Source organism: Chiloscyllium plagiosum, unplaced genomic scaffold, assembly GCF_037043375.1.
Source record: "Chiloscyllium plagiosum isolate Xiang-an unplaced genomic scaffold, Cpla_swu_hap1 HiC_scaffold_5, whole genome shotgun sequence".
Lineage (NCBI taxonomy): Eukaryota > Metazoa > Chordata > Chondrichthyes > Orectolobiformes > Hemiscylliidae > Chiloscyllium > Chiloscyllium plagiosum.
Genome location: NW_028270143.1, coordinates 89,951,682 through 89,973,665, shown reverse-complemented (window position 1 = coordinate 89,973,665; position 21,984 = coordinate 89,951,682). Strand labels below are relative to the sequence as shown.

General features: G+C 41.1%; 1 protein-coding gene across 1 annotated transcript in view; it reads right to left on the bottom strand.

The window, feature by feature from the left end:
• Positions 1–21,984, bottom strand: part of gad2 (glutamate decarboxylase 2) — a 149,036-nt gene that overhangs the window by 27,098 nt on the left and 99,954 nt on the right. The window contains exons 7-11 of the mRNA XM_043690485.2: positions 17,843–17,958; positions 14,444–14,523; positions 5,975–6,029; positions 2,869–2,985; positions 601–665 (exon numbers count right to left, since the gene is read on the bottom strand). Of these exons, the coding sequence (XP_043546420.1) occupies positions 601–665; positions 2,869–2,985; positions 5,975–6,029; positions 14,444–14,523; positions 17,843–17,958 (433 nt within the window). The remainder of the gene's footprint in view (positions 1–600; positions 666–2,868; positions 2,986–5,974; positions 6,030–14,443; positions 14,524–17,842; positions 17,959–21,984) is intronic.

Below are 21,984 nucleotides of genomic sequence, written 5' to 3'. Positions count from 1 at the left end.
CACACCGAGTAAATTCTTTCAGCCTGCAGGGACAGCAATGTGAAGGTTAATTAGGAACACAATCATTTACAAAATACTTTACAGTCATTAGGGAGTTTCGTGTGAAAATTGGTGGTTGAGTGCATTGATAAAGATTTGATAATGTGTTTGGGACTTAGCCAACTGTTTTGACCAGAGGCCTGAGAGTGGAGATCTTTTCAATGGGCCAAACCTCCCAGGTGTAAGAGCCAGAGCCAAATAAGGACTGTATTGCTGGGGCCACAAGAAACTACACACATTCTGATCCAGGTTCCATCCTTCCCTAAATTGACTTCCTTTGCTAGAGCATTTTATTTTGTCCTGGAGACTGCTCTATTAGCTTCCTCTTGCCTTTTGTTTCTCATTAAAAATTGACCTCAAAAGATTTTGAATTTTCATAGAATTAACCCAACTTCCACAGAAATTCATCTGTTTCTCTAGAAGTTCTGTCAATCTCCCTTGAGTATGCATTTCAAGGGTGAAATCACCCCACTGATGCAAACACTCAGAGCCAGACTGCCTGAGAACCAGCAGGCCAAAGCTCTGCACCAGATCTGGGAAAGTGTCAACATGGCCCTTTACCTGTCCGCTCCATTCAGCTTCCAGCGATGTTTTCTCGACATCAGGAGACCACCGCCCCAGGCTGCCTGAATATGACGGAGCACAAAATGAAACATGACAGTGACAACATTTCTCAACTTGTAAGACAACAAAAATGGGTTGAAGTCACACTGTGGAAATGCTTTTCAATTTGGAGAGGGGATGCCTTTTTTTTGTTTACTGGCAAAATAAATGGAATGAGGCTGCGTTTAGTTATAATTTGCCTCCTGCTGAATTGAAAGCTCAAAAAGTATCAAGTGCTTGATTTTCCATAGTCCCAGCAAATCATACTGAGAGAGTCCAGCTATCAGCTCAAAGTGTATCAAAACTGTATGGAAGAGACTGTGTATATTTTTGTAGATTCCCCTCAAAGAAATAAACAAATAAATAGATCAATAACTAAATTCTCAAGACAGCTCTAACTTTGCACTAGTGACAAACTTACAGGATATGCTGAAAATCTGGCTAGTAGCTCAACTCTAAAGGGATGGATAATGTAAACATAGATAGCTAAAGAGAAAGGCAAGCAATGTCTCAGCCTCTTATATCTCAATTGGCATGTTTTGTTTCAGAAAAGTATGAAAGATATTTGTGGTTTCAGTCCAAATATTATTTGCAGGTATATCAAAACGTGTACACAAACATCGGAATTATGTTCAGAAGTAAGCTATTCAGCCTTTCAATCCTACTCCACCATTCAATAATTCTGAAGTCCGCATTCCCATCTATCCTGACCTCTTTCAATTTAACAGGTCCACCATTTCATTGTTATCCCAGTGAATAGTAACAGTGGCAAGATACAGCAGTCACATTTCACCATGCTGGTGGATTCCCATAAAGCGCAAAGGGCTGTTCAAGATGTTGGGCTTAATGTCATGGTCTTCATGACCAGAAGTGAGCTCCATTCATCAATATTTGGATAGAGTGTGAGCATTAACTCTGCATCTTGCAAGACAACCCCTTTCAGGCAGGACTAGTCACTCTAAGACAATCATCACTGACAAACTTATTTGAGAGACAAAGTAACTTAGAATGATGGTTCTTCCGAGATTAAGATGACCATTTACAGCCATGGCTAAAGGTACCTTTAGCAGTCACAGACAGAGCAGATTGAAAACTTTGTGAGGCCATGCAGCTACAAGGATCATTGTAGATAGCCTTACAAGAAACTTGAAGCAATGTTTCATACATACCTGTGGGTCAGAAGCCTGACTTGCTGGATAATTTTTGTAATATAAAACAGCCAGGAGAACGTCTGTAAAAGATGCTCACATTGCTTACAGGCAGCCAAATTCCTCAGCTATTCCTTCAATTATCATCCTTCCGCTCTATCCTTCAATAATCACCCTTCCACTCTATCCACGTCGTTGCTTAGTATCACAGGCTGAATTATCCACGATTCATATGTTTTGTTGCTATGTAATGAACAGATTAGTTCTTATATTCACATAATTGCATTTTATGCCTCACTACAATTCTGTAAACCCCAAATATTAATTGCTACTTTTTTTTCTTTCTTAAACCTATTTCTGATGTTCTAAAACGTGTAAAAATGTGGTAGCTGGACTCGGTCTGGGTGTAGCCTGTGCATCACTGTTCACATTAAAGAGTGAGAATGCCTTATTGATGAGGCTGCAAAGAAATGGAGAAAGCCTAGCTGAATGGTAATCAGTTTATAATGAGGCAGAGAAACATATTCAAAGAAGGTCAAGAGAAAAAAATGCTGAGGACACGTGAACAGCTGTAGAGGAAGATGGAAAGCTATCAAGCAAGAGACCAAATATTGATAGATGCAAATAATGTCCAATTTAATTTTGACAGTAAGATCCTTACATCATTAAGCATAGCCAATTTAGATAGTGATCTGATCAAACTGTGAATAATCCTTCAATTTTCATAGCTTTACAATGAAATGCTATAATTATAGTAAATTTTGTGATTTATGTCCTGTTGTGACAGGAGTTAATATTGGCAATAGGTTTATAAGTCATTATAACTAATTGGTACAATGAATTATTTTTCATCCAAGTATCGAAGGCACACATGGTTACATATTTGTATTGCATTTCTTACTTCTTCACTACGAAGAGGATGATAATACTAAATTGTAAAACTTACCCCATTATTCAAAACTATCAGCAATATGAAATTAATAATTACAAGATGGCTCTGTGAAGATCAATCATAGCAGATTGTGCAGACTGGAGGAGTGTCCTAATGAAGGGTATTTAGGTGAATGGACACACTTACATCAACGTGCATCCAGATCTTGTACTTGTTACATATATCAGCAATAGCTACAAGAGGATCAAAGGCACCATATACTGTCGTCCCAGCTGTAGCATTCACAAAGAATGGCACAAAGCCCTGAACAAAACAAAAAGAGACTGATTAAAAAGAGTTGCATGAAGTATTTAAAGGAGGCACTAAAATGGTATAATGCAGTTCCCAGTATTGGAATATGGAATTTTTCTGTTCACTACTGCCTTTCTCTCTAAGTTCTTTGGAATGGAATGTAAAGGGCACAGAGAATCACATCCACTTGTAGTACCTCAGAGAAAGGCTGCATTTCTATTTGGAGAAACATGATCTGGCTGGGCTGAGCTTGAAATCGGATGCCTCATTTTCATGATAGCCCTTACATAAACAGTTTCCTATTGGATGTAGCAGCCTAGATGTAGGGGAAACTCCAGCAATCCTGGGAAGCATTGGGTCATGCTTTCCTGAGCTTCCCCTGACTCCCAGGAATTAACATTCCCTGGGTGTAAAAGAGTACAATAAGTCTTCAAGCCAGTTTGGGCCTCAGCTCCTTACTTTTAGAAAGCCATGCAGGCCACCTTCAAACTCCATTTTGATTGAACCTCCTCCTCCCCTTCCTTTCTGATAGATGAAATAAAAATACCACATGACTTATTAGCAAGGTTAGATTTCATGGAATACAGTGAGAACTAGCCATTTGGATACAGAACTGGCTCAAAGGTAGAAGACAGAGGGTGGTGGTGGAGGGTTGTTTTTCAGACTGGAGGCCTGTGACCAGTGGAGTGCCACATGGATCGGTGCTGGGTCCTCTACTTTTTGACATTTACATAAATGATTTGGATGCAAGCATAAGAGGTACAGTTAGTAAGTTTGCAGATGACACCAAAATTGGAGGTGTAGTGGACAGCGAAGAGGGTTACCTCAGATTACAACAGGATCTGGACCAGATGGGCCAATGGGCTGAGAAGTGGCAGATGGAGTTTAATTCAGATAAATGCGAGGTGCTACATTTTGTGAAAGCAAATCTTAGCAGGACTTATACATTTAATGGTAAGGTCCTAGGGAGTATTGCTGAACAAAGAGACCTTGGAGTGCAGGTTCATAGCTCCATGAAAGTGGAGTCGCAGGTAGATAGGATCGTGAAGAAGGCATTTGGTATGCTTTCCTTTATTGGTCAGAGTATTGAGTACAGGAGTTGGGAGGTCATGTTGCGGTTGTACAGGACATTGGTTAGGCCACTGTTGGAATATTTCGTGCAATTCTGGTCTCCTTCCTATCGGAAAGATGTTGTGAAACTTGAAAGGGTTCAGAAAAGATTTACAAGGATGTTGCCAGGGTTGGAGGATCTGAGCTACGGGGAGAGGCTGAACAGGCTGAGGCTATTTTCCCTGGAGCGTCGGAGGCTGAGGGATGACCTTATAGAGGTTTACAAAATTATGAGGGGCATGGATAGGATAAATAGGCAGTCTTTTCCCTGGGGTCGGGGAGTCCAGAACTAGAGGGCAAAGATTTAGGGTGAGAGGGGAAAGATATAAAAGAGACCTACGGGGCAACTTTTTCACGCAGAAGGTGGTACGTGTATGGAATGAGCTGCCAGAGGAAGTGGTGGAGGCTGGTACAATTGCAACAGTTAAGAGGCATTTGGATGGGTATATGAATAGGAAGGGTTTGGAGGGATATGGGCCGGGCGCTGGCAGGTGGAACTAGATTGGGTTGGGATATCTGGTCGGCATGGACGGGTTGGACCGAAGGGTCTGTTTCCATGCTGTACATCTCTATGACTCTATGACTCTATGTGATTTGGCAATAGAAGGAAAAGGTTTAGTTGTGTGTAAGAGCACTCCTGGATATAAAATAAAGTCAGATTATTCTTCCCTCTCGAACTCCATTTTACTTTAGTCCCCTCTCTCTACCTTTCTCACTTCTCTTGTTATTGCACTGCCCCTCATGGGCTGTGCTTTTAAAATTTTTTATTTAGTCAGAAACACAGATGATTCTCCGGTGGAAATAAAGTAAACAACTACATGGGTCAATTGGTGATGGCAAAAAAACAAACATCTCAGTAGTACTAAAGCATCTCTGGGTAGAAATAAAATGAATAAAAAAAGGAGTTTGGTTCTTTCTCACTGAAGAGGTGGCTTCTGGACAGAGTAAAAAGGTCAAGAAGGAAATGATAGAAACTTGTATTTGTATGAAACAACAAGTGTACAGTAAAACACTTGTAAATCTCTGAATGTCCACTTTCGGGAACTGCTATGTAATCGGTTTTCTGGCAGTTCCCAAGGGCAGGACTTCCCCTTCCCTGAGTGGCAGAAATCAGATCCTCAGACTGTTTAGCCTACCATGTGACTGCTGTGAGGTTCGCTTTTTAAACATTGGCCCATTCACAGTCAACTTTCCTCCCAGGGAGCAAAAAGTCAGCTGTCACCTCCACCAACTGTACCCTGTCTGATCAATGTCTCCACTGGTATGGTCATTGCTTGCAGGTGTGAATATTGCATTTTTTTTCTCCCATTGAAACAATCTGGGCTGCCTTACATAACCTTTAACAACTAAGCCACAGAGATTTGATGTTGGGAAGAATTCAAAACAGCTCAAATGATTCCTTTCATTCTTCCAACTTACCCTAAATTAAAGATGCAGTGCTAAAGCACAACAATCTTACAAACTTGTCATTTGTACTATAGGGCTAACTCACACTGATTTCCTCTGTCTACCTGATACCAAGAGTTTACAGTTTTCTGAAAAAAGATAGTTGACACCAAAGTTTTAAGCAGGACTTTGAATCCTGCCAATCCACATCAAAGTTATTGGAATGCTATTGCAGTTGTGTAACTGGTACTGATAAGTAACTTGATAAAATGCAAACCCACATGAGGCAGCTGGGTTGTTGAATTCTTAAACTAATTACAAAATTTGTCACTAGCTCCTTGACTATGGTCGCTTGACTACAAATAGAAACTTATTTGACAGCTGACAGCTGAGTGCTCTAAACTGGCACTCTGCCCACGGGAAATTCATGCTTAATTCAGAATTGAGTGTAGAAAACATGCAACAGTTTTAATTGGGTCTGTATTTAATTAAAAAATGAACTGACCTTTTCCTTAGCTTCAAGTATTCTTCTCTCAAGGTCTGATGGGATGATTCTTCCCCTGCAATTTTCAAAAACACACATTCATATTTTGAAATGCATTACCCATCTGCAAATGGTATTTCAATTATTTGCATTTTTCGTAAAAGCAAACTAAGATCTGTGGTTTGTCCTAAATGCCACTCCACTTCCTGTATCCAGTGAAAAACACATTTTTCAATCTTAATAACACAAGACTGTTGGAAAGTGGGGAGCAAAGTGAGGTGGGGGGTGGGGGGGGGGATGCGTGGGGGGTCGGTCACTTTATCCTGATTAATTGTCTTGCCAACTAGTGGAACATTTGAAATTTTGTAAATGTGAGCACCAATTCAATACATTGACAGAGATTTCTTCCAGTCTTATAATCCCCTGGAACATCTGCGCCTGACCAATTCTAGCCTCTTGAGAATTCACCATTTTACCACTAGCTCCACCACATTCCACCACTGGCTCCAGCTAGCAAGCTCCTGAATTCTTGAATTTCCTCCAAATATCTGCCTATTTTTCTATTTCTCTCCTTTCTTTAAAATGTGACTAAAACTTACCTCTTTTGGTCATGCATTTGACCATTTTGCCTCTTTCTTCTTTGAACAGGAAGTAAACAGAGGGATAGAAACTGGGTATGGAGAATTAGTAATGGATCTAAATAAGGATTAGAAACCGGCGCAGGCTTGGTGGGCCGAAGGACATTGTGCTGTATTGTTGTTTATTTGTTCTAATAATTATATACGTGGCATAGTGTCACATTTGGCATTGTTTGTAACATCTATAAGGACAGCTCAGCACTAATTTCATTCCTGAGTCAGGCATGCAGAGTTGCATGTGACTCCTGTCCAGTAACTTGACCTTTAACAATAATACTGAACTAGTAATTCCGAACCGTAGGCTTATGGTCTGGGATGATGGAATCAAACCTCACAATGGCTGATTTTTTAACTTTAAAAAATCTGGAATTAAAAGACTCTAATAACAATCATGTTAACATTGCTGATGGTCATGTAAACCCATCTTGTTCACTAACAAAAACATAAATTGCTGGAAAAGCTCAGCAGATCTGACAGCATCTGTGGAGAGAAATCAGAGTTAACGTTTTGGGTTGAATGATCCTTCCTCAGAATTGTTCACTAACAACCCTTAAGGAAAGAAATCTATGCTTTCTTTGGCTGGTGTCTACATGTGAATCCAGATGCACAGTAACATGGATGATTCAACTGCCCTCTGAAATAGCCTAGCAAGGAACTCAGGTGGATTAAAAACCACTATGAGGTCCAAAGGAATGACACAAAACAAACAACTTAGCACTGAAAATCACAATGGCAAATATGGTCCTGTTGACCATGCAAAAACTTTCTTACTGACATCTCAGGTTTGTGTCAAGGTTACGAGAGAAGTCCCATAGACCGGACAAGCAACAGCCTTGACACAATCATACCCACAGTATCATATTTGACTGATAATGCCTCAGACATCACTATCATCATCATCACCAACCTTCAAGAAGCCCTGTCCTACCAGCAGGACACACCCAGCAGAGGTGATAGCACTGTGGTATACAGCCACAACTGTCCTACAAGTCCTCAACATTAACTAATACTCCTCTAAGTTATTTTTGGTGTGTGGCCCTAGAAAGTCTGTGTGCGGATTCAAATTCTGAAACCGGAATTTGATGTGTCAGCCGTTGATCAGTGTGCATTGAACCTTGGAGGAAAAACAGCATTATTCAGGACCCATGAAGTCTCATGAATCAGGTCACACATAGGCACAAAAACCTCCTGCTGATTACCATGTACCATGTTCATCCTGAACTCCCAGACTGATGAATCAATGTTCCTTCATGTTGAACATCAATTGGAGAAAGCATGGAAGGTGGCAAGAGCACAGAATATAATCTGGGTGGAGTGGGTATTTGCACTCCCTTTTTGGTTTTCTGAAAAACCTTCTCCTCTGCTTTTGGTTGCACTTCAGTCCCACACTCCTGATCTTTGGGCATCAGGTGGAGAGGTAGGAGGGTAGGTCAATGGACCTCCTCATGGATCTGCTCCTGGGCCTGGCCAAACTAGCCATAAACAGGTCCAGGTAGCGGGCCATGGAGGGTGTCATTAGGGCTGATTGCCTGCCCATCTTCCATGGTTATGTCTGTGCCTGGGTGTCCCTGGAGAAGGAGCACGCAGTGTCTAGTAACACCCTTGAGGTTTTCAGGGAGTGGTGGGCATCGTGGTTTATTTTCCCTTTCACTTTTCGATCACAGAGTATTGCCCTTTGATGAGAAGGGCCCTGTTTGACACTGGCCACTCGGGTGTTTCTTTCCTTCCTGGTGGTGGAAAATGAATAAAGTTTTACACACTTGTTGTTTTCGCTGTGTCTCACACCTGCACTCACACAATGTGGGTGCTGGGGGGAAAATAAGCACTACCACTGTTAGAGACAATAAAAAGGAAAATATAATCTGGGTGGAGGACTTCAGCATCCATCACCAAGAGTGGCTCAGTAGCATGACTACTAACTTATCAGGCTGAGTCCTAAGGCCATAGCTGCCAGACTGCATTTGTGGCAAATGGTGAGGGAACGAACAAAAGGAAAAATCTACTTGACCTAGTATTCACAAGTTTGCCTGTTGCTAATCTGTCCATCCTCAACTGTTTTGGCAGGAGTGACAACTACGTAGTTTCTGAGGAAACCAAATCCCATTTTCACATTGATGGTAGATTCCATCATGTTGTGAGGCAAAATCATCACATTAGATGGGGTAGATTTTGAATAGATATAGCAACTGAAAACTGGGCATCCATGAGGTGGTGTAGCCATCAATAGTAACAGAATCAACCACAATCTGGAACTCTCATGACTTATCACCGCCATCAAGCCTAGAGGTCAACCTTTGTTTAATGAAGCATGCAGGAGGACAGGTCAGTGGTAGCATTAAACATGTATAAAAATTAGATGCCAATCTGATAAAGTTACAATGTTGGGTCTCTTGAATGCTAAACAAGGGAGGCAGCATGCGATATGAGGGACTAAGCCATCTGTCAACCAATGAATGGTAGTGGGCAATGAATCAACTGGTGGCAGTAGGAAACTCGACAAATATCTCCATCCTCAATAATGAGGGAGCACAGCATATCAGTTCAAAAGGCAAGATTGAAGAATTTGAATCCATTTTCAAAGAAAAATGCAGAATGGATGATCCATCTCAACGTCCTCTGAGATGACCATTATCACTGATTCCAGTCTTCAGTCAATTTGATTTGTTCCTTGTGAAATCAAGAAATGTCCAGAGACACTGGATGCTACTATTTTGACAGTAATATTGAAGACCTGTGCTTCAAAACGTGCTGTGCCCAGACAAAATGTTCCAGTCCAGTTACAACACTGACGTCGAACTGACAATATGGAAGAAGGCCCAGGTGTCCTGTACAAGGACAAATCCAACCCCACCCAATCATTGCCCTTTTAGAAAGCCCTTGATCATCAGCAAAGTAATGGAAAGGGTTGGCAGGATGGTTATCACATGCCCACTTGTGTTCAGTTTGGTTTCTGTCAGGGTCACTCAGCTCCTGATAGGGTAATCACTCACATTGCTGCTTTAAATCACAACCCTTTCAATTCCTTTCCAGTGGAATCAAAATTTCAAATTTCCCAAAATCTGATCCTGAAGATGTGTGTAGATCCTGAGTGGTTGTTTCCATTTGCTGCTTCTGTTCACTGGCTGCTGTCATTTGGCACTCTAGGTCCAAATGCTGTGACATATCCAGCTCAAAATGTGTTAATGCAGCAAAAGTAGTTACAAGTTTTTAACTTGCTGTATTGTATTCAGAAATCTAGGCATACACAGAGCGGAGGAGGAGTCATTCTGACAGCACAGCACCAAATCTGCATCTCTTCATTTCATAACAAATTTGCCTGTGCAGCCTGACCTGAAGTATTTAAGTTAATATTGCTCTAAGGTTAAATTCATCATTTTTTCTTTCTCTCGACAGTCAGCCAAGAGCCTGAACCAAAGGTTGCCATAGCAATTTGCAATGATAATTAGTGAACAAAAAGAGAATCATTATATACAATTTTAAGCCACTTTGAGATGATGAGTCCCCTATGACATCCAAGGTCTATGCAGAACCAGAGTTTACAATGCAGAATATAAAATTATCCCTGTGCTCTCATACTATATACACCTACTATATTTGAAAAATCCCAAACACTGTTTGCCATTTTCCTGCTGCTCTACTTCTTATGCTTAGTGGCGGCTTCTCAAAGGCAAATGCTTTGGAATTGTTGCATCAAGCAGTTGCATTAAACAAAAATCATTCATGGGATGTGGGTGTCGCTTGCTGGGCCAGCATTTATTGCCTATTCATAATTGCCCTTGAGAAAAAGGTGGTGAGCTGCCTTCTTGAACTGCTGCAATCCATTCGATGTAACTACTGCTGTAAGGAAGAAAGTTCCAGGATTTTGACTCAAGGGATTGTGTTGGTGATGGTGGTGTCTATGGCATTGTCTATCAATGTTATTCTGAAAGAATTTTGACACAAGCCTGAAATGTTGGTAAGGAAGTTTTGACCTGAGGTGGGAATTGAACCCGGGTCTCTGGCGCTGTGAGGCAGCAGAGCTAACACAGCCTGTGCTGTGTTTATATAGTGAGTCCAGTGGAGTTTCGGGTCAATGGTAATCTCCAGGATGTTGATAGGAGAGGTTTCAGCAGTGGAATTGCCATTGAAAGTGGAAGGGAAGTGGTTAAATTCTTTCTTTTAGCAGATGGTCGCTCCCTGGCAAGGGTGTGCTGTGAATATTACTTGCCATGTAAAGCTCAAGATTAGATGCATTGTCTTGCTGCATTTGCACATGGATTATTTCAGTATCTGAGGAGTTGTGAACAGTGCTGAACATTGTGTTATCATTGGCAAGTCTCTCTGCTTCTGACCGTATGTTGGAGGGAAGGTCATTGATGAAGCAGCTGAAGATGGTTGGGCCTGGGACACAATCCTCATGGTTCGGGGTTGGTGGGATTATGGATGGTCTTTTGGTATTATCACTAGACTATTAAAACGAGAAACCCAGTTAATGTGTTGAGGACCCAGTTTTAAATACTGCCATGGCAGATGGTGGAATTTGAATTCAATAAAAGCCTGGAATTAAGAGTTTAATGTTGACAATTAAACCATTGTCAGTTGTCAGGGAAAACCTATCTGGTTCATTTATGCTCTTTAGGGAAGGAAAGTTGGTATCTGCTCTGGCCTCTATATAACTCAGTCCCAAAGCAGTCTGGTTGACTCTTACCTGCTCTCTGGGCAATTAGGGATGGGCAATAAATGCTGGCCCATGATCAAATAAAACAAAAATCCTGTAGAAATGTCCTGAAGCTGAAATGATTGATCTCCACCAAATATGGTCATTTTCCTTTGTGTCATGTGTGAATCCAACCAGCAGACAGCTTTCCCCCGATTCCCATTGACTGGAGCTTTGCTAGGACTCCTTGATGCCACACCTGATAAAATGTGCTCTTGATATCCAATTAGCCACTTTCATGTCACCTTTTGGAGTTTAGCTTTTTTGCCCAATTTAAATCAAGGTTGTCATAAGTTCAGAAGTTGAGTTTCCCTGGCAGAACCTAAATGGAGCATCACTGAACAGATTACAGTTAAGGAAGTGCTGCTTGATGGCTTCATTGATGACTCCTTCCATCCCTTTACTGATGGTTGAGAGCAGACTAATGGGGTAATAATTGCTTGGTTGGATTTGTCCTGCTTTATATGTGCAGGATTCTGGGTATTTTTCCCTATGCTGTCAAGTATATGTCAAGTAGTGGAACAGCTTGGCTAGGGGCAAGGAAAGGTCGGGAATACAAGTCTTCAGGACTATTGCTGGAAGGTTATCAGGGCCCATAGACTTTGCATGATTTGTTTTATTAAAAATCCCCAGGCTATTCAGCCCATTGAGTCCACGTTAACCCTCCAAAGAGCATTCCAACACCGTTCCAATCCCTGTAATCTTGCATTTCCCCGTGGCCAATCCACCTGTACATCTTTGGACCATGGGAGGAAAATGAAGCACTTGGAGGAAACCACACGGACAATGTGCAAACTCCACACTGACAGCCACCCAAGGTTGGAATTGAACTTGGATCTCCAGCACTGTGAGGCAGTAGTGCTAACCATTGAGCCACCATTCTGCCCTCCCCATGCTGAATCGCTCAGTTTTATCATTTTCATCAATGGCTTTGAGCTCTCCCATCATTGAGTATGAGGATAATTGTGGAGCCTTCACCTCCAGAGAATGGTTTAATTGTCCATCACCATTCATGACCAGATATGGCAGGGCAGCAGAGCTTGAATTGTTGGTTGTTGGCTTTTAGCTCTGACCACCATTTGCTGTTTATGATATCTTGCATGAAAGCAGTCTTGTTTTCTAGCTTCACCAGCATGACACCTCTTTGTTACATAATGGTGATGTTGCTCCTCACATGCCCTCCTGCACTCTTCATTGAACCAGGGTTGATCCCCAAGCTTGATGGTAATGGCTGAGTTGGGGATATGCTGGGGCATGAAGTTACAGATTGTACTGCAGTACAGCCCACAGCGTCTCATTGATCCCCAGTCTTGAGTTACTAGATCTGATCTAATTCATTCCCAACTTATCATGGTGGTAATGCCACATAACATACTGGACAGTATCCTCAATATGAAAATGATAATTATGCAGTGATCACTCCTACTGATACCGTCATGAATGGATGCATCTATGGCAGGCAGGTTGATGAGGGTGAAGTTTTGTATATTCTTCACATTGATAGACATTGAAATTTCCCACATAGACTACATTCTTGGCCCTTGCCACCCCAGTGACTCCAAATAGTGTTTGACAAGGAGAAGTATGGATTCATCAGCTGAGGTGTGTGGAACATGGTAAGGATTCTTTGCCCACATTTAAGCTAATGCCATGAGACCTTACGATGTCCCGAGTTAATATTGAGGACTCCCAGGCAGCTCTCTCTTGACTGTATACCACTGTGTTATCATCTCTTCTGGGTCTGTTCTACCAGTGGGACAGGACATATCCAAGAATGGTAATGGCGAGTCTGGGATAATTATTGTAAAGTGTGATTCCATTAATATGACTATGTCAGACTGTTGTGTGACACAGCTCTCCTATCCTTTTCAGTGGTCTCAGATATTAATAAAGAGGATTTTGCAGAGTTGACTTTGTTCAATTTTCCTTTGTAACTTCCGATGCCCAGATTGGTACAGGTGATTGGTACAGGTTCATTTCTTTTAGACTTCTTAAGCATTCTAGTACAACTGAGTGGCTGATTATGATATTTCAGAGGATAGTGGAGTGTTGACCTCATTGCTTTAGGACTAGAATCGCATGAAAATATTTCTAAACAAAGAGAATGGCTAGGTGCTGTCAACATGAGGGCATAACATCTTTCTGTTTGTGTTAGTGTCCCGTTGACCTTGCTGCATTCGGGTTGGTCCAAGTCCTGTATCACTGGAGTCACATTGCAGAATGAGTTCTCTACTTATGTCATAATACTTCAGCACTTATGTTGGATTCACTCCAAATTATGGGACCATGAAGTTAACTCATGGAAACAATAAGTTGTGTTGAACCGACTGGTTAAGTACTTTAGGGAAGTCATGACTGTCAGAGTGAAGGAAATGCAACAGTCAATTTGCACAGAATAAAATCTCACAAACTTGCATATGTAATACCTAGATACTAATTAATCATGTAGGCTGAGGAATAAATATTGGCTAGAATGCCACCAAGAACTTGCCTTCTCTTTTGTGAAATATTGCCATGGTATCTTTCTCGTCCACCAGAGATAGCAAATGATAAGTTCAGTTTAACAGTTCTGATTATCTTCAGTTCTGCAAAGGGACTGAGACCTTAATGAAATTATTCAAACCTAGAGTTCCAGGGAAGAGGGACATGGATTTGGAAGGGATCAAGCCTTTCAGGGATTTGGAAAGTGAAAGGAATTTAGGAATTTTGAGATCATTTGAATCTTTTTCTTCATTCTTTCTTGGGGAGTGCATGTTACAGGCAAGGCCAGCATTTGTTGCACATCCTTAATTGCCATTGAAGCAAGCAGCTGGTTAGGCTACTTCAGAGAATAGCTAAGAGTCAATCACACTGCTTTGATTTTGATTTAAGGGACCAAATCAGAGCTCTACTAGAGTGAAAAGCCAGGGTAAGAGAGAAAGGTGGAATAATGGATTTTAATGAGGTCAAAGGCATTAAAGGCGGAGACGGAGGCAGAGCTGAACAGATTGGTAGCTGCAGGAATGTCTTCGTGAATGTGCTCTGCAGTCAGAGCTTTGAGTGAATGTACATGCAGATTTTACATCGGTAGAGACCTCTAATGTGCCTGAAAGCAGAATCTGTCTCTTACTGTTTGAGGAGTGGAAAATTCTACAGGCAACATATAAAGTGACCTACCTTACATCGCACTTGATCAAAACCACTCCATCTGTCCCGATCCCCAGAGCTGCTGCTGCTTTCTTTATTGAAAAATGACTCTGTAAGCATCAACACACACAGTGACATAAATAGGATTCGAGTTAAAACATATTACGCAGACAAGGTGAATTGTGTACTTGTTAAGAGCTATTTTAATCAGAGCATTCCTGCAGTGTGGAAGCAGGTCATTCAACCTAAGAGCATCCCACACAGACACTCCCCTCACTCCTTGTAACCCTGCATTTCCCATAGCTAATCCATCTAGTCTGCACATCCCTGGACATTATGGACAATTTAGCATGACCAATCCACCTAGCCTGCACATTGTTGGATTGTGAGAAGAAACCAGAGCAAGGGGAGAATGTGCAAAGTCCAAACTGGCAATTGCCTGTGAGTAGAATCAACCTGGGTCCCTGGTACCATGAGGCAGCAGTGCTAACACCTGAGCCACCATGCTGCCCCATTGTCTACCCTTTGTTAACTGCAATGTCTGTTGAAGATAACTTCCATCTGCTTATGATGGAAGTACAGACCAGCCATAACTTAGTGTAATGGCAGTGGTGTAGGAGTTTGATCTACTCTAGGACAGTGACTCAGCAACAAAGTTGATTTGTTAGTGATGACCTCCACCACTCTTTGTTCGTTCCCAACCAGGAGACAATGGGGACTGTAAATACTGGAGAAATCAGCGTTGATAAAGCATGGCAGTGGAGAAGGCACAGCAGGTCAGGGAGCATCCGAGGAGCAAGAGAGTCAACGTTTCGGGCAGGACCCTTATACTGTCGTGAATAAGGTCCTGCCTGAAATGTCGACTCTCTTGCTCCTCAGATGCTGCCTGACCTGCTGTGCCTTCTCCAGCACCACACGTTTTCTCAACCAGCCACTCTTTGTGTGTGACTCAAGATGCTGAGTTGAAAAATGTGTTGCTGGAAAAGCGCAGCAGGTCAGGTCATCAGGAGAATTGATGTTTCGGGCATAAGCCCTTCTTCAGGAATCAGCTGATCTCCAGCATCTGCAGTCCTGGCTTTCTCCTAGTTTTTTCAAGATGCTGAGTACTAGCATAGCTCCTCAACTACAGTGGTCATGAATCTAAACAGACAAAACAAGCATCTCATTAAAGACAATATCTTCACACTCTCTTCTCCCTTAGAGAATGATAGGCTATATTGGGATAATTTGCAGTTAATAATAACCTGATGAACTGTGCTGTGAATTTCCCTTTCTTGGCTAACAAAGCCTGGAATGGAACTCTGGTTTTTGCATAAATCGTGTCTCACAAATGATAGCAGAAACCAATAGTTAAAAAGTATCCAAAAATGACAAATTTAGTAAAGTTCACATAACAGAAGGCAATGTCAATATTGGATTAAAATGTTGACAAGGGCTCATGGCTTTTTCTGCATGTTCAGTCTTATTTAAATGTAGATGTGAGTGTGCCCGGTACAATACAGTAATGAACATTCTTGGTGACAGGTTTATGTGAATAAAATGAAAAAAAATAAGTTAGGTTGATTTTGCTTCATAGGTGATCTTGCTCCCAGATCTGTAACTTTAAAATAAAGTACTGAATAATTTGGCTTGATGAGTTTTATTGCCAATTGTTTGCTTCTGATATGCTGTTGTCCTGTGTATGCATATTTGTGTGATTAAGTGTATTTTGACTAACAAATAATGGCTACTGGAGCTAGTTAAAATAGTGTAACTATTTACATGATATTAAATGATATAATAAACCAAACTAAATATTCAACATGTGTGCAGATTGAAGGGGGTTTCGTGATGGGGAGGGGCACTGAGTTTTCAAAGGATTATTCTGATCATCCATTATAACTTTTCACAATATCCATATAACCCTGGAGAGGAGACATAAATACAGTGTACACTTCATTTCTTCAATCTTTCTCTCCAGGTACAGCAGATGATCGGAACAACCTCCCCTTTAAATTCAACTCCCAAATTTTTAATTATTTGTCTATTTGTCTCAATTTCATTCAATATGTAATAATTATGGTGTGAGTTCAAAAGATCATAAAGGGAAAAGGCATCATGATAGACTGGGGCACTGGCTGTGTTCAGGTAAACTCAGTTTGCTGTGTTACTACAAGGGCTTGAAGCTGGGGCAGAATGGACACATTAGGTGTAACTATCTCTTTAACTGAGAAAAGTTTTGCCATAATGCTTGAGATTGAAGGATACTCGGCACTTTAACTTCAAAGGACCCACAACAATAAGATCGTGGATTGGGTGGTGCATATTTCTCCAGGTAATAGGTTGGTAGGATAGTAGCCAAAATGCATCCATAGTGTACCAAACACCTTTGGCACCATGAAAACCAGGTGCCCTACTGGAGATTCTCTACATACCAGTGGCATTACTGCTAGGAAGCAACTTGATTCATGATGTAATTGCTGGATAATAGTCTGCATTTTGTCAGATCCTACGTATCAAAATAAGACAGTACCGTTTCTCTCAGAGTGTCAGTAAAATATGCTGTCACTATTACTTAGCATGATTGAACTGTGAATCTGAATTGATTATGTTCTCATTAACCATGTCCCTGATCAACTGCAAAAATGTTCATACTTAATGAATGACACAGCGGACAGCATATTTCGTCCTGAATTTCTTCATGTTCTGTCTTCACTCTGAATCAGTTGATGCTGGAATAACTTGTATAGCAGTCCAAAGACTCAACAGACAGCATCACATACCCAAACTGCAGATGCATTGTAATCATGACAATGCTGGCTAGGGACATTTCACCATCTGCAAAACTTTACTAAAGGTTCACCTCCAGGAATACCATGAACAGCTTATATGTTGTCAGCCAATCAGTAATTTTAAAATGATTCCTCTGGATTTTCCATTGAATGTGCTGTGTACTTGTGTGTGTATGTAATTATCTGAATATACAATAGGCTATTTTGGTGGAAGGGAGGAATATCTAAGTTATTGCTGTCTGATTCTTAATAGTTTCTGAGGACTTTGTTCAGTTATTAAATAAATTGCCATCTTGCTCATATAAGAAGCCAATATGTTAACCCTAACATTGATTGGCATTTATCTTGTCATAAGTCTAAATATTAAAGTTATTTAAATAAGTAACTTCTTAAATGTAGGTATTGAAAAAATATTATTTTGGTTATAGAACAAGCTGAGACAAGAAAGTAGTTGCACTGTAAAATCCAGATGACAGTGTGCTAAGAGAAATGTTTATGATTACACCATTTATTTCTCAAATATTTATCATGCTTAATTGGAAAGATGAATAAACAAATATGTGTTGCAATAAGATGGGATGGTGTTAGGGCCTCCTCTATAGCACATGTTGTAGCTCTCTATTAACACAACAAGAACATGAAACAGGAAAAGTCATACGTGTTCCGATGTGAAGGCAATCAGCTTCGGAATGGCAGCCATTCCCTTTTCTTTAACTTCAGGAAACAGCTTGTAACGTGCAATTAACAAGGCATACATGTTTGATATGGCTCCACCTAAAACAGAGTGAGATACTCATTAGCTTTAATGACCAATCTGTTAAAGAACAACAATTCCCATTCAGTTAAATATTATCAGTTAATATTTACCTTTGAATTGGTATGAATTCTATTTCCACCATTTTATTAATTGTACTCCCGTGTCCTAAATGGAGGATACTTCATCTGCTGTGCAGTTGCCCACTTGCTCAACTTTTCCAAATTACACTGAATTATCTCTGCATTCTCCTCACACCTAACCCTCCCACCCAACTGTGTCTCACCTGTAAACACTGGAGATATTACATTTGGTTCCCTTCTCCTCAGATGCTGCCTGACCTGCTGTGCATTTCCAGCAGCACTCTAAACTTGATTCGGATCATGGTCAGGATCGAGGAGAAAATTTCCCAGGACGCTAGAAACCTTAACTCATTTCATGAGATTAAGATATTTCTGTTTGATCAGACCCTACAAAAGTAGATTCCCTTACCTTACTTTGACTCTAGCACCATGAGAGGTGCTTGGGCCATACATGATGCATTCTCCACATAGGTCTGACCTCACCTAACAATTGGAGTCCTGGAACTCTCATCTTCTTATTGCCCGAAACTAGCGGGGAAAATGAGGATGTAGTGGTCATGTCAGTGGACCAGTAATGTAGAGGCCAGGCTAATAGTCCATCATGCTGTTCCCATTGTGGCAACTGGTAGAATTTAAGTGAATGGACTCTCGAACTGTAAAGGTAGTCCCAGAGAAGACCAGGATTGTAGTAAAAATGCTTCCATCTGTTTTTCAAGTGTCTTTAAGGAATTAAATCTGCTTTCATTACTTGGTTTGGCTTCATGTGACTAAAAAACAACAGTAAGTAGTTGCCTCTTAACTACCGTCCTGTTGACCGTTGGGTTGGGTAGCACATGCTGCCTCCATCAGTGATATCTATGCTTCCAGAAAGAATAAAGGATAAAAACTTTGGAAGCTCAGTGATAGACCCTGATAAATGCTACGACTCTGCCCAGTACCATAAGTGACATAATATTGAGGTTTTGGGAAGTTTTGAGAAGTTTATGGGATGCCAATAATGTTGATGTCAAAACATGGTCTGCAGTTTATTTCAGAAAGTTTTGAAATATTTTGGAGTAAGAATGGCGCCAAGCATATTCTAAAACACCATAACAAGCTCTCTTTGTGCTTACTGTTGAGGTAGTCTGATTGGGCTCTCTCATAGCTTGGTATGACCTTAGCAGGTGACCCCTGGCTCTCTATCAGTATGCAGAGGAGTTGCTGAACTGGTGCAGACCCTCTGTCACTGGCAGAGAGGTTACTGTCCACGTTCAGAGTGCTCTGAGAGGAGCCTCCAGATGTGGAAGACAGCTGTTTCTCCCTTGGAAGGCACACCAGAAATTCCCTTTCACCTGAGAAAGACTAAAGGTCAAGGTGCCTCTCTCACTGTGTCACTGCTCCCTTGAAAGTGGGCCAAGGTAATGACATCAGGCCTGTTATACCATGTGCAACTTTTGCATCTACTGCCTTCATGTGACCGTCCAGCTGCAAATGTCTTTATGAAAGAAGCCATGTCCATTTGGTGCAGCACGAATGGTTTGGGTGCATTCTTCTACCACCCATGCATGGGTGCACATAGGCTTTGACAGTTCTGCCAGATGATCTCTTAGCTACATCGCAGTGTGTGATGTGATACCAACTACTCCAGAGGATTATCATCAGCCTTGAGCTCAGCGTGAGCCTGTCCTCCCAGTATCCTCTGCTATCAGGCTCTTGTTGCCTGTCTCACCATGTTAATCTGATGGGCTGAGTGCTTCTGTGGTAATAATTGTACAGATGCCACAAGACTGACTTTAAACGGCTGCTGGATGCCCAAACAGAAGGGGTTTCCACTCACCAGAAACTGTTGCCTTCTTATAAAATCCTGCCCAATGTCACCAATATTCTCAATTTCCTTGACCTGATTTCAGATGGATCAGTCTAAAAAAAATGTGTTATTTATAAATGGTAATAACAGGGCCAATACCTTTAGGGGACAGATTGCAATTATGAAGAGCTCTCTCAATTGAATTTCAGGCAGTTGTGGTGACACTGAGAAGGTTTATTTTTAAAAGATTGATTAAGCACTTGTTGTATTGAAACTTTGTCAATCTTTCCACTGACCAGTACCCTGATGTGGAGAATAATTGATTTGGATCTTCGACAAGCAATACTAACAAGTAGGATCAGCTTTTTAGATAAGGAGGATATTTTAAGTTATTCAGACCATAGAGTTAAAGTGATTCTTGATAAGAATGGTAAGATTCTTGGGAGTGCAGATGAGCAGAGAGATCTCAGTGTTCATGTACACAGATCCCTGAAAGTTGCCACCCCGATTGACAGGGTTGTTAAGAAGGTATACAGTGTTTTGGCCTTTATTAATAGAGGGACTGAGTTCCGGAATCAGGAGGTTATGCTGCAGCTGTACAAAGCTCTGGTACGGCCACACTTGGAGTATTGTGTACAGTTCTGGTCACCGCATTATAAGAAGGATGTGGAAGCTTTGGAAAAGGTGCAGAGGAGATTTACTAGAATGTTGCCTGGTATGGAAGGAATGTCTTATGAGGAAAGGCTGAGGACCTTGAGGCTGTTCTCGTTAGAGAGAAGAAGGATGAGAGGTGACTTAATAGAGACATACAAGGTAATCAGAGGGTTAGATAGGGTGGACAGGGAGAGCCTTTTTCCAAGTATGGGAACAACAAATATGAGGGGACACAACTTTAAAGTGAGGGGAGATAGGTATAAGACAGATGTCAGAGGTAGTTTCTTTACTCAGAGAGTAGTAAGGGTATGGAATGCTTTGCCTGCAACAGTAGTAGATTCGCCAAGTTTAATTGCATTTAAGTTGTCATTGGACAGGCATATGGATGTATGTGGAATAGTGTAGGTGGGATGGGCTTCAGATTAGTATGACAGGGCAACATCGAGGGCCGAAGGGCCTGTACTGCGCTGTAATGTTCTATGTTCTATGATTAATTGAGACAAATGCCAAAGCCTCTCCTGGCACCCAATCTTCAACAAGATAGAACAATCTGCTTTCATATGAACATACAGATTAGGAATAGGCCACTCAGTGCTTTGAACTTGATCTTGCTCCACTATTTAATAAGATCAAGGCTGATATAATAATTCCACATTCTTGCCAACACTCATAGTCTTTCAACTTCTTGCTTATCAAGTACCTATCTATCTCTGCCTTAAAAAATAGTTAAAGATTCTACTTCAACCACCTTTTACAGAAGACGTTCCAAAAACTCATGATCCTCTGTGATGATTTTTTTTCCTAATCTCTGTCTTAAATGCGGAACTGCTTATTTTTAAACAGTGACTCCTGGTTCTAGATTCTCCCACAAAACAAAGCCTTTTTTCCACATGGACCCATATCAAAACCCCAGATCCTTTATATTTAAATCAAGTTGTCCATTCCTCTTCTGAACTCCAGCAGATATAAACCTAGCCTGTCAACTTTCGTGGTATGGTTAGAGACAAATAAAACTGCAGATGCTGGACTCCAAAATAGACAGGCAGGAGGTTGGAGGAATGCAGCAAGCCAGACAACATCAGTCCTAAAGAAGGTATACCCCCGAAATGTCAACTTCGCCACCTCCTGATGCTGCCTGGCTTGCTGTGTTCTTCCAGCCTCCTGCCTGTCTAACTTTTATATTTAGGCGTTCTGCCCATTCCAGGTATCAGACCAATTAGCCAATGAATTGCATTTGCATCCTTCCTTAAATAAGGAGAACAATACTGTATAGTGTACTCTCGATGTAGTCTGATCAGTTTTCTGTGTAATTGAAACATTACCTGCCTACATTTGCACGTGATAAATGATAAAATTTTACCCACTTTCTTAATTACATACATACTAATATTTTGTGATTCATCCATTATTACTGCCAGATCCCTCTGTATCTCAGAGTTCTTCAGTCACTCACTATTTAGACAATATGCTTCTTTTTAATTCTTCTTGTCAAAATAGACAATTTCAGATATTCTTACACGATA